General features: G+C 53.8%; 1 protein-coding gene across 1 annotated transcript in view; it reads left to right on the forward strand.

Moving 5' to 3' along the window:
• The window catches only part of PEBP4 (phosphatidylethanolamine-binding protein 4), a 205,256-nt gene extending 197,764 nt beyond the window's left edge, over positions 1-7,492 (forward strand). Inside the window, exon 7 of the mRNA XM_014538300.1 lies at positions 7,226-7,492. Coding sequence (XP_014393786.1) covers positions 7,226-7,422 — 197 coding nt within the window. The 3' untranslated portion in view covers positions 7,423-7,492. The remainder of the gene's footprint in view (positions 1-7,225) is intronic.
• The last annotated feature ends 4,091 nt before the right edge of the window (positions 7,493-11,583 follow it).

Raw genomic sequence — 11,583 nt, forward strand, 5'->3', positions numbered from 1 at the left:
GTGGTGGGGGGGGGGGGGGGGGGGGGGGGGGGGGGGCATTCAGATCCAGAGGCTGAAACCCTCTCCAGGATTCCTTTGTTCTGCGACTCCAGGACAACATACATGGGGTCAGTAAATGGGGGGGGGGGGGGGGGGGGGGGGCATTGCTCAGATCCAGAGGCTGAAACCCTCTCCAGGATTCCTTTGTTCTGCGACTCCAGGACAACATACATGGGGTCAGTAAATGGGAGATGTTGACACCCACACTCCCGTGTGACTTTGAACAAGCCACCTGGGCCTCAATTTCTACATCATCATCAGCATAAGGGGTTGAACTAGTTGGTCACCACTGAGTGACCCTGAGCAGATTTGATCCAGAGGCTGAAACCCTCTCCAGGATTCCTTTGTTCTGCGACTCCAGGACAACATACATGGGGTCAGTAAATGGGAGATGTTGACACCCACACTCCCGTGTGACTTTGAACAAGCCACCTGGGCCTCAATTTCTACATCATCATCAGCATAAGGGGTTGAACTAGTTGGTCACCACTGAGTGACCCTGAGCAGATTTGCTCCCAGCTTACCACACTCTCCCCTTGTCCAAGTTCTGCTAGACAGATGCAGGGAGCGGGGATCAGGCTTGACTCACCCAGCCACCCCACACACTGCTCAAAGGAGGCCTTCCATCAGAGACTGGGCTGCCGGGACCACAGCAAGGGCCCTGGAAGGGGATTCGGAATGATCTTGCTTCTGGTTTATGACACCCTACCTTCTCGCCTCCCGCCTCCTGCCTGTACACAGCTCCTTCCTGTGTGCGTCATTTCCCCCACCATGCTTTGCTTGATTCGAAAATGCCTCCACATTCATCCCAACAATGCTAGGAGCCGCTTGTTCGAGGCACCATTGTAGGAGCCCTGGGCACAGAAGTGAGCCACATGGATGTGTGTGTCACCCGGGGAAGCTCGCAGAGAGAGGAGGGGATATTCACGTAGCTCAGGCTCGACCACATTCCAAATAGAGGAGAGCGCTGAAGCTCACGGAGCCCGAATGGGTGCCTCTGACAAGAGCAGCCCGGTTTCACTGACATGTGCTCCAAAGGCCACAGGTCACCTCCCCAAGTTTGGAGTTGGCATTATCTCAGTCTGTCTCCTCTCAGCTGACCTTCCCTGCCCGCTCCTACTCCTCTGAGACACTCACATAACATTCTGTTGCACTTCCTTAGTCACTGGCTTTTATCTCTTGTGTTGCTCAATCATTTTTACTTGTATGGGCCCCACTTCCATCACGAGACTATAAATTCCTCGAGGGAAGAGCTCACCTGTCTATGTTTCCCTTTTACCACCTGTCCCTGTGCTCAGCCCACTGTGGACTTTCAGTCAGTGAGCGTGTTTGTGTGTAGGACACACCCACGTAAGCACATTCACAAGCCTGGAGCACACGGATCTGCCCATTCTCACACCCCCATGCTCCCCAGCACACCTCACCGTCAACTTCCTTTAACACCTGAAAAGACAGCCACCTCTGTGAGCACCAGGCCCACCAAGGACAATTTCAGTGTCCACATCCTCCCTGTCCCAACACGGGAAACTGAAGCCCAGAACAGTGAGTGGCTTGGTTGATCAATGGTCCTCAGTTTACAGCAGATTAATTTTCTTCTGCCTTTTAGAGCAAAGCTCTTTGTACCTGTCACCAGCACACCCACATCCCCTCTCCTTCCACCCAGACCACCAGACTCCTGGGCCCTGGCGTGGGGACAGACATGGAGCCAGTCCAATTGCCTGCCCTCGGCATCCTTGGCCAGCAGCGGCTGCCCAAGACAGTGGGTCCACACGCCCCTTTCCTGTAGCTGAGCTCTGTGTGGAGCTGTGGTCTGCGCCATGCCACACCTCACCCAGAGGTGTCACGAGCCAGCCTCACGCTCCTCTGGCGAGTGAGCCAGGGAAATCCCCTCTCTGTCCCTCAAGATGACGTGCTCAGCTCACTCTGGAAGCCTCTACAAGGCCATGAGCCCAGGACGGTGTGTCCGCACCAGGGGAGCTAAGGGGCCATGCCAGGCTCCGGTCCCCACCTCCCAGGGGCAGCCTCGGGGCCTGCAGAGAGACTGCTCCCGGTAAAATGGGATTTGAGGGGCAGAGAAGGGGTCTGGGTTCTGGACTAGGCAGCCATAATCTGTTCTCCAGCACCTTTGGCGGTTGAAATAAGCAGCTCAGGGGAGCCCCCCAACCCACAGGGTCAAAGAGGAGGGGCAGCAGAGACTTGCCTCTCAGCGGGGTTTAAGCCTTGCTTGTGGCACCTAAAGGCCACTGGGACGCCGTGGGCGATTCAGACGAGGGATGCTACGTGGAAATGTTTGACAGCACAGACCAAGGGCATGAAGACAGCAGAGCTCCAAGCAGCTCACAGGAGGTGGCCTGGTGTGGAGGGACAAAGGCCGGCACAGTGAGGGAAAAGCAGCCAGTGCAGGCAAAGGTGGAGGGAAGGGGGCCTGCCCGGAGACCAGCCCCAAACACACACACAGACAGACACAAACACACGGCCCACTGCAAAACAGCCCCCACTCCCCACCATGACCTCCCATGGTGGTTCACCTGGCCAGGCCCCAGAACCCCCCAGGGCCAGCCCCTGATTCACCGTGTGGGCTTGTGTCAGGCAGCCCTCTTCTGCTCCAAAGAGCCCCGCCCACCTGGCAGAGCTGGTAGGACTGGGGACCTGGCAGCAACTCAGATGGAGCCATCCTGGGCAGCTCTCGGGCAGGCCCACTGGCTGGGAACCCTGCACGCTCCACAGGGCCCACGCAGCCCTCGTCAAGACACAGGCCGCAGTCGAGCCAGACATCAACCGTCCAAAGCAATATTGAACACATCGTCCGCAGGGAAACCACAGAGTATTGCCACATTTTGCCCAAAATTCCAGCTGGCCAACACTACCACCAAATACTGGAATTGATAACTGGGAGCGAAACTGACAGCTGCAAGCCTCCACTCCTCTCACTCCCGGCCCCGCCGCCACCAGCCACAGGGACCAGAGAGGAGGGTGATCCACTTACTGGTCATTAAGAACTGCAGTTCTCCAGAGGAGCCGGGGTCACCCCTCCCCACTCAGGAACTCCCCCGGCATCCCCACCCTCTCACTCCCGCCAAAGTCAAAGTGGTCCCCCCTGCCCTGAGCCTCTCGAGCCCGCAGGATCAGCACTCAGCAAATATTCGCCAGGAGTAATTGGATGCGATGGAACATGGCTTTTCAGCTCCTGAGGGGAAGTCTCTGGATGTCATTTAACGGCGCAAAAATAAAAGGCTCAGGCCTCCCGCCCACCACCGCCAGGACATCATTAATCTCAGCAGAAAGAATCAGCGCTCCTATCACCGCAGCCAGCCCCGCGGAGAGCCAGACAAATTGCGGGCGAATCTGCGCTCAGGGTGGCGGTGACTAGGCTGGCCGTCAGGTTTTGTGTTTTCCCCTGACAAGAAGCAGTGGCGCCCCTGCCCAGGGGGAGAATAATGGCAGGCCGGGGAGGAGAGTGGACACCTTGGTCAGACACAGCTCACCCACCTGTGGTGACGGGGCGGCTCTGAGCCAGGCACCCTAGGGCCCAGGAGAGGCTCAGGCAGCTCACATGGTGGTTCAGAGGAGGTGACCCCAAGGCTCAGTGCCCTGCCCCCTGTTCTACAGCCTGAATGGGGGCCTGCCTCCCAGTGAGGGCTTCCCAACCCCCACTTCCCAGGCTGAGCTTGGGGCACTTGATGGCCTACTAAGGACCAAATGACAGGTCAGGTGGGGAATGTCCCTTGGCTAAAGCAAGGACACTCAGGGAACTCTTTTTCCTATGCTGTTAGGAAGTCTTAAGAGTGGGCCTGCTGGAGAGACTCTGGGGGTGCTGCTAGGGGTGGGACCACATCAGCTGGAATTGGGGGGAGGGGGGCTCTTTGAACTGCTGGCTGAGGCCACCCTTTGAAGGTCTAGCTTATTAGTCCAGTGCTGTCTTAGCAACTCAACAAGGGCCGGAATGGGCCTGGATAAATGTTCCTCTCTCTCTAAAACCAGTAGGTGAGACGATGCTTGAGTCTGATTTTGCAAGATGGAAATGATGCTCCCTAAGGTTGTGTAGAGACCCACCTGCTCATCATATGTGGCAGCCCCACCCTAAGGAGACCAGACCTCTGTGTTCCAGTCCCTGGGTGGCTCAGGAGACAGGCATCAGACACCCTGGCTCTTTCTCCCTGTAGCCGAAGGCCTCGGAAGTGCACTCCCCACCCATGCCCTGTCCTTGGAAGAGCCCATTCTGGGTGGGTCCAGGGCACACGGGCAGTGGTCAGACCTCAGACAGCAGCAGCGCTCTCCCTGCATGGCAGTGGCCCCTGCAGCCCGGGACCAGCAGTGCCATACAGGATGGGGCTTTCCTCCATGCGGTGACATGGAAGCCACAGCCTGCAAGCTCCCAGTCTCTCCCCACACACCCCTGAGGGCCTGACTCACCCCCATGCCTTCTACAACTTGCACTGGGTCAGTTCCTCTTGCCCTTTGTGGCAGGAAATGGGGGTGTAAGGAGTCACCGCCAAGCCAGGGGAGGAGGCAGCGGGAGGCCAGCAGCCTCCTGAGGGACAGAGGGCAGGTCTGAGGAGCTGCCCACGAAGCCCAAGACCACAGGGTTGTCGGAAGTGGGACAAGGAAGGAGCTGCGAGGCTGCCAAGGCGCTCCAAACTCCATCAAGGAAGCCATCCGAGCTAGGGGAGGGCGCACTGCTGGAGCGGGAAGCCAGGTCTCCCTCAGGGCACAGGGGATTTCTTTCTGCCATTGCCCTGATCTCGTGATGAGTTTCAATTCCCTCCTTGCCACCCCGGTTCCTTCCTGCCCTGCTCAGTGGGGAAGGCCCGCTTGTCCCCATGCCTGCCACACACCAGTTCACCCAAAGCCCTTCACCTGGCGTGAACATGCACACACATATGCATCCACACATGCACACACATGTGCACCCACATGCACACACTTTCCCAGGGTCATGAACCACAATATTTTTCCAGCCAGCCAGGCTCCCTGCGTGTAAAGGCCTGGCCAGGCCTCCTAGTGGAAGATCCACAGGGTCAGTTACACACCTCTCAGCCCAGCGGCAGCCCATCTGATAGGAGTGGCTCTCTCCAGAGCCCGGCCACGCTTGCCCCAAGAGAACTCCTGAAACCGCTGCTTTCCAGCCCAATCTGAACACACAGTCACTGAGCCCAATAAAATTTGGGTGAACCTGAAGAGGCCTTTTTCCCCTTTACCACTAAGAAGCAACTTCACCAGAACTCCATCTATGCACTAGGGATAAAAAATAGTCTCCCTTGTGAGGATTAATTGAATGAATGTGCATGGAGTCCCTAGAACTGTGCCCGGCACATGGAAAGCACTCTATCAGCCCTGGCCAGTGTGGTTCAGTTGGTTGAGTGTCGTCCGAAAGGGCTCCGGTTTGATTCCCAGTCAGGGCACATACCCATGGGTTTGATCCCTGGTCAGGGTGCATCTGGGAGGCACCAATCGATGTTCCTCTCTCTCTAAAATTAATAAAAACATATTTTTTAAAAAAGAAAATACTATATTAGTGTTTTACTATTATTTTTTGGCATTATCATTATTATTATTTTTTATTTTGTTTATTTGAATGAAAAATGTCCTCCCCTTGAGAACATCTTTGAAATGCAAACAGCCCCTGCAGGGAGGGAAGATAGATGGAGTATGGAACACTAGCAGGAGGTAGGTGCAGACAGAGAGCCACTGGTGGTAAATGGGCAACTCTGAGAGTCATTGAGTCATTCCAGGATGCCAGCCGCTCACCCTGTTCTCTCTGTGCATTACTGTCCTCCATTGATCCAGGTCATACCCGACGCTGCCTTATACCCACCACTGCCTAGCTCTGCTCTGGACAAGGTCTTCCCGGAGCACTCCCTCCGCCCAGGGAAGGTTACTGAATTTAGCAAAAAAAAAAGAGAGAGAGAGAGAAAAGAAAGCCCTGGCCCGATGGCTCAGTTGGAGAGTCGTCTCACACACCAAAAGGTTGTGGTTCGATTTCTGGTCATGGCACATACTAGGTTGTAGGTTTAATCTCTGGTCAGGGATTGAATAAGGGAGGCAACCAATCAAAGTCTCTCTCTCTCTCTCTCTCTCTCTCTCTCTCTCTCTCTCTCATCAATAAAAACATATCCTTGGGTGAGGATTAAAAGAGAGAAAGAGAGAGAGAAGAAAATACAGAAAGCCCAGTTCAATTTGAATTTTAGATGAACGAGGAATAATTTTTTACTATAAAGATGCTCCATGCAATATGTGAAACATACACTAACAAATTATTTGTTGTTTACCTGAAATGCCAATTGAACTGAGTGTCCCATATTTTCTCTGGCAACCAGCTGCCAAGGGTGCCTGAGGCCCAAAGTTTGGGAAACAAGAGCGTGGGAATATGCCTCTGACCACTTCCCTCAGCCTCTCCCCAGTGCCCAGGGCTGTGTCCTCCCTGCCCTGTTACTGGGCCTGTTCACACTTGCCCCAGAAGATCCACCTCCCTCGATGCCCCTGTGCTTTCTCCCCTTGAGAGGGCCCCTCAGACCTGAGCACAGACTGGGCATCTCCAGGCTCCAACCTGGGTACACCTCACCCACACGCAGCTCCCCTCCAGGATCCAGGTGCTCAGGAGCAGAGAGAAGGGGCCCTGGCCATATCCCCCGCCCTTGACCTCTGCCACAGCCAGGAAAGAAACCCCGCTGCACAGTCTCTGAGGCGGTGGTTGGGGTTCTGGGGAGGAGATTAAATGAATGGCACGAGCACTTCTGCCAATCTCAACCCCAGCAGCTGGGGTGACCAGCTATGAAGGAAAGAAGCTTTAAGGTTTCAGTCATGAGGTCAAGAAGGCCTGCAGGAAAGGAGGGTGGGTGGGGAAGTGTGCTGACAACCTGATTGGGTGTTTCCTTTCAGCATGTGACCGAGGCGGCAGAATTATGCTAAATAAAGGGCTCTGGGGATGAGGCTAAAGGCTGCTCTTGACTCAGTCCAGATTCATGTCCCCAGTGTTTTCTAGGGAGCAGCCCCTTCCTAGGTGCTCTGCTAACATCCAGGGGTGTCCTGCAGTTGGAGCCAGGGGCACCCCAGGTACTCAGACCAATGGCCAAGGGCATCTCCTGCTGTCTCCACTCCCCCAGAACTGGCCTCCCTCTCACCCCTGCCAGCTCTCAAGTCCATGGTTCCCTCTCATTGCCTCCCTGTGGTCTGTTTGTCCTTCTAGGCTTTTGGGAAATGGATAAATTTCTGAGTCGCTTCCATCTGAATACACCTGAAGCAAGCACCCAGTTCATGACCCAAAATTACAAGGACTCGCCAGATGCCGATGTTCCCGTACGAGGAAGCAGTAAGCCCAAAGACCAACTCAAGACCTCAGGCCTCGCCTTACCGGTGTGTGTCCACATTGCCCACCACCTATAGTCTGGATGTGGAGTCCCCGCTGGGTATGAAACCCCTGCTCTTCCAAATTAAAAAAGGAATTGTCCAGGGATCACTGGTTGGATGTTTTGTTTTCTAGCCTGTCCTCCTTCAAACACCCAGGACAGGAACTCAATTGGTGTCCAGCACTGAGGCTTATAATTGCAAGTGCAGAGGGGACTGTGGCAGGGATAGCTGGACAGGCAGGAGGTGGAGATCCCCAGCCCTGAACCTTCATGAGTCGCACTGTGTGACCTGGAGAAAATCACTCACCCTCTATAAAGTGTTGCTTCCTCGGTAAAGTTTAGGTAGGAAGAGGAGGGAGAGGCAGCTGGTTTATCTCCGGGGTCCTTTCCAGCTCCAACATTCAACACCATTCATTCAACAACTACTGTCAGCACCTACTACATGCCTGACCTTCTGGTAGGTGCTGGGGATCCAAGTGTGAACATGGCAGACAAAACAGGGGCTTACCATCCAGTAGGGGAGAGGAAGTTGCATCAGATGACCACAAGCAAATTATAGCAAATGTGACAAATGCTCTGAGGGTGCAAAGGGGACTTGCTTTATGATGGAGGGGGAGGGTCGGGCAAGGCCTCTCAGAAGAAGTGATATTTGACTTCATGGCTGAAAAGCAGGGTAGAGATTCACTATGAGTAGGCACAGCGGTGACCGAGCATGGCGAAGGGAGGGAACACCTCTGGGCTCCCATGGCGAGCAGGGGCATGCGTGGCATCTTCCAGGAAATGAAGGCCAGTGGTGTGGCCACTGGGACAGGTGGGCAATGACCAGAACATGCCAGGCCTTACAACCATGATAAAGTTTTGGATTTTACCCTGAAAGCAAGAGGAAATCATCCTATATAATAAAAGCCTAGTATGCAAATTGTCCCCTCGGTGGTTGTTCGACTAGGAGTTCGACCAGGAGACTGGGAGTCCGGGAGTTTGACTGCTCGCTATGACGTGGGGCTGCGATCTCTCGCTGGCTACCTGGGGGCAGAGGTGATGAGGATGGAGGTGCAGTGAGAATATAGGTTGTCCTCTGAGCTCACTCTCACTTTCCCTGCTACCCTCCCCCGGGACGCCAGGGCTCGCATGAGCCAGGAAACCAGGGCAGCCCTCCTCCCCCCTGGTGCCAGGCACCTGCCAGGAGTCTGCCCTGTACCTGCACAGCATCTTCTGGGTGAACCAGGTGGCAGCTGCTGGACCACAGGGACCGGTCGGGCTCCCCGTGGGTTCATGCAGGAGCCAGTCTGCGAGGCCACTGGGAGAGAGCACGCTGCCCATGTGGGGACTCGGGTGCTATGACTCAGGCGGAGGGGGCCGTGCGGGGGCTCTGAGGCCAAAGGGCCCAGGTGCTGCCCGGGGCCCAGAGGTCAGCTGGGACCTGCCCTTCCATGCCAGACGCTCACACTTCAATCACCAGCCAGGCCTAGGGACTGCACCCGTGCAGGAATTTCGTACACCGGGGCCCCTAAGTGAAATGATAAATAGATTAGAGGGCAAGAGGGGGCATAATCTAATATATGCTTTTAGAAAGTATAAAGAAACTCCTTAGTTTCTGCAAAGAAAGGATTTTCAGTGACTATCTGCCTTGGACGTTCCCTGAATGTCTCTTGGCTTCCCCACCAAGGACCCCTTGGAAGCACCTCTGAGCTATGGTCTCATTCATACCCTAAACCCTGGTACCTCAACTACCCCACTCCCAACTCCAGTCCTCTCAGCCCCTCAATCTCTGCTCAGTTTCCCTCCAAGAGTTAACGCCCTCCCCCAACCCCCCATACACACACACACACACACACACTCCTTAGCTAAAATATGCAATGCTATGACTCAGGTGTGCACAGTGCCTTGAGCTCCCCAGATGAAAGGGGCAGGCTGCAGCCGGGCACCCCGTTATTACCCTCTTAGATCCAGGGCCTACATTATCAGGAAGGCAGAGGCGCCCTGGCCACCCCTCAGCCAGGCTAAGCACACTCCTAAGTCGCTGGAAGATTTTCATGGTGAGATCTAAAGAGCACAATGGGCTGGGAGACTGCATGTGTGAATTGGGAGGGAAGTGGACATGTTTCCCCCTTCATTGAGAAATTCAACGCCCTGCCTAGGTGGTGGATACCAAGTTCTTATTCTGCAGAAGATCCATTGATGCCAGCCCGGGCAGTAGAAACTCCCTACTCCCTTCTACCCACCAGACAAGCTTGTCAGCAAAGCTAAAAGCAGAAGCAAAAGGAAGTGTCCATTTGCAGTGTCATGGAAGGCAGCCTCAGAAGGGACTTTCTGGGTGTATATGAACCTCACACTCCCGCAGCCCCCACCCCACAGGCCCAGAGTGTAATTGGCAGCTCCTGTTGGGGCCCAAGGCTGGGATAAATAGCAGGTCGGCTGCCTAGAGCAGCCCCAGATCGAGACACATCCTCCCCTCTTCTGCTTTTAATTCTTTGCGGCTAGCATGTTTATTTTGGGTGAGGAAAAAAAAATCGGATGTTTATCCCTCGAGGAAATTATCGGCTTGCTTTCCTTCCTCCCCCCCCCCCCCCCCCCCCCCCCCCCTTCCCCTGGTGTTTTTGGGCTTTTAGTTCAGCTATAGGAGAGATCCTCTGTAAAAGAACAAAGATGGCCCAGACTATAGGCTAAAGACAGCCTAGCAGACAGTCCAGGAAACCTTCTCACTCAGTGGCAGGGAGAGAAAACCTGGAGGCCAAGAGACCTCGGGGAAACCCACCCTTGACTCAGCTCTCTGCCTGCACAACACTTTGGGGCCCCTGTCCCTTTTCACTGCCTCCTCCAATCAGAAACAAAATGAACATGGAGATTGCTCAGAGATCTCTAATGAAGCAGCTACAAAAATTCATAAGGGACATTAGTGACCCCTGAACTGATACTTTTGTCACCATCATCATCAGATACCATTTGTTGGGCATCTTCTGCATACCAGGAACTGTGCCAAATGCCCAACATGTGGCACCCCATTGAATGCATTCCTGCACAACTTCACAGCCCATGGGCCTTCATACACATTCTCTCATTCGATTGTCACGACACCTAATAATGTAGGTATTGCTACTGTCCTTTTCTAGATGAGGAAACTGACATTCTAGTAAGTTAAGGCACCTTCTCCCTGCTCTGTAACTAGTGATGAGGAAATCTGAGGTTAACTCAAGCCTTCTCACTCAGTGCTCAGAGGCCCAGAGGACTGGAATTTTACTCTCTGGGCTACATAAAATAAAGCAGACCTTTCATTCATTCAGAAGCCAGTTGGGCCGAGAGGGAAGACTGGAAGTTCCAGAAGAATTTAAGGGGCGATTCCCCGCAAGCATCTTCCCTCCCCCCAAGTTGAAGCTATTCTCAACCAAGTGTGACTTGTGGGGAGGCCCAGCTCCTGGACACTCACAGCAATGGCCTGGCCAAGCTCAAGGTCATTATCATCCTCCCACCCCACCTGCCCAAGGCAACTACCCAACAGTTTACCATCCTCAACCCACAGAACTAACCCCTCCCTCCTGTGTGATAACTGTTCTTAGGAAAGGAAGAGGGGTGAGGAAGGAGGGGGAACCATATAGGAAAACTTCCTGATGGTGGCAGTGATGATGATGGTGGTGGTGGTGATGGCAGTGGTGGGTGCCGGTATCAGGGCTGAGCAGCCCTGGCGTAGGAAGAAAGCCTGGTAAATGCATTAGGTGGTGTAGTTTTAAAAGCACAACTTTTTGTCCAGCCAGTAGCGGTCAGTGGTTGAGCATCGACCCATGAACCAAGAGGTCACTGGTTTGATTCCCGGTCAGGGCACATGCCAGGGTTTTGGGCTTGATCCCCGTTGGGGGGGAGAGTGGGCATGCAGGAAGCAGCCAATTGATGATTTTCTCTCTCACTGATATTTCTATCTATCTTTCTCCTTTCCTCTCTCTCTAAAACCAAATTTTTAAAAACATATTTTTTAAAAATATAAAATAAAATAGGATTCCAGAAACACCTTAATACAAAAAATAAAAAGCACAAGTTTTATTACCTGGTATACCTGAATTCACATAGAATCTCTGCTACTTGATAGTCTTGTAACCTCAGGCAACTTAGCTGTTTGGATCTGTGTTTCAACTGCAAAAAATAGTAAAATTTTTAAAAGTGGAAGTGCCTTCCTTAACGATCTGTTGCAATGGTTAAATGAGATAAC

The sequence above is a fragment of the Myotis brandtii genome, unplaced genomic scaffold (assembly GCF_000412655.1).
Source record: "Myotis brandtii unplaced genomic scaffold, ASM41265v1 scaffold19, whole genome shotgun sequence".
Lineage (NCBI taxonomy): Eukaryota > Metazoa > Chordata > Mammalia > Chiroptera > Vespertilionidae > Myotis > Myotis brandtii.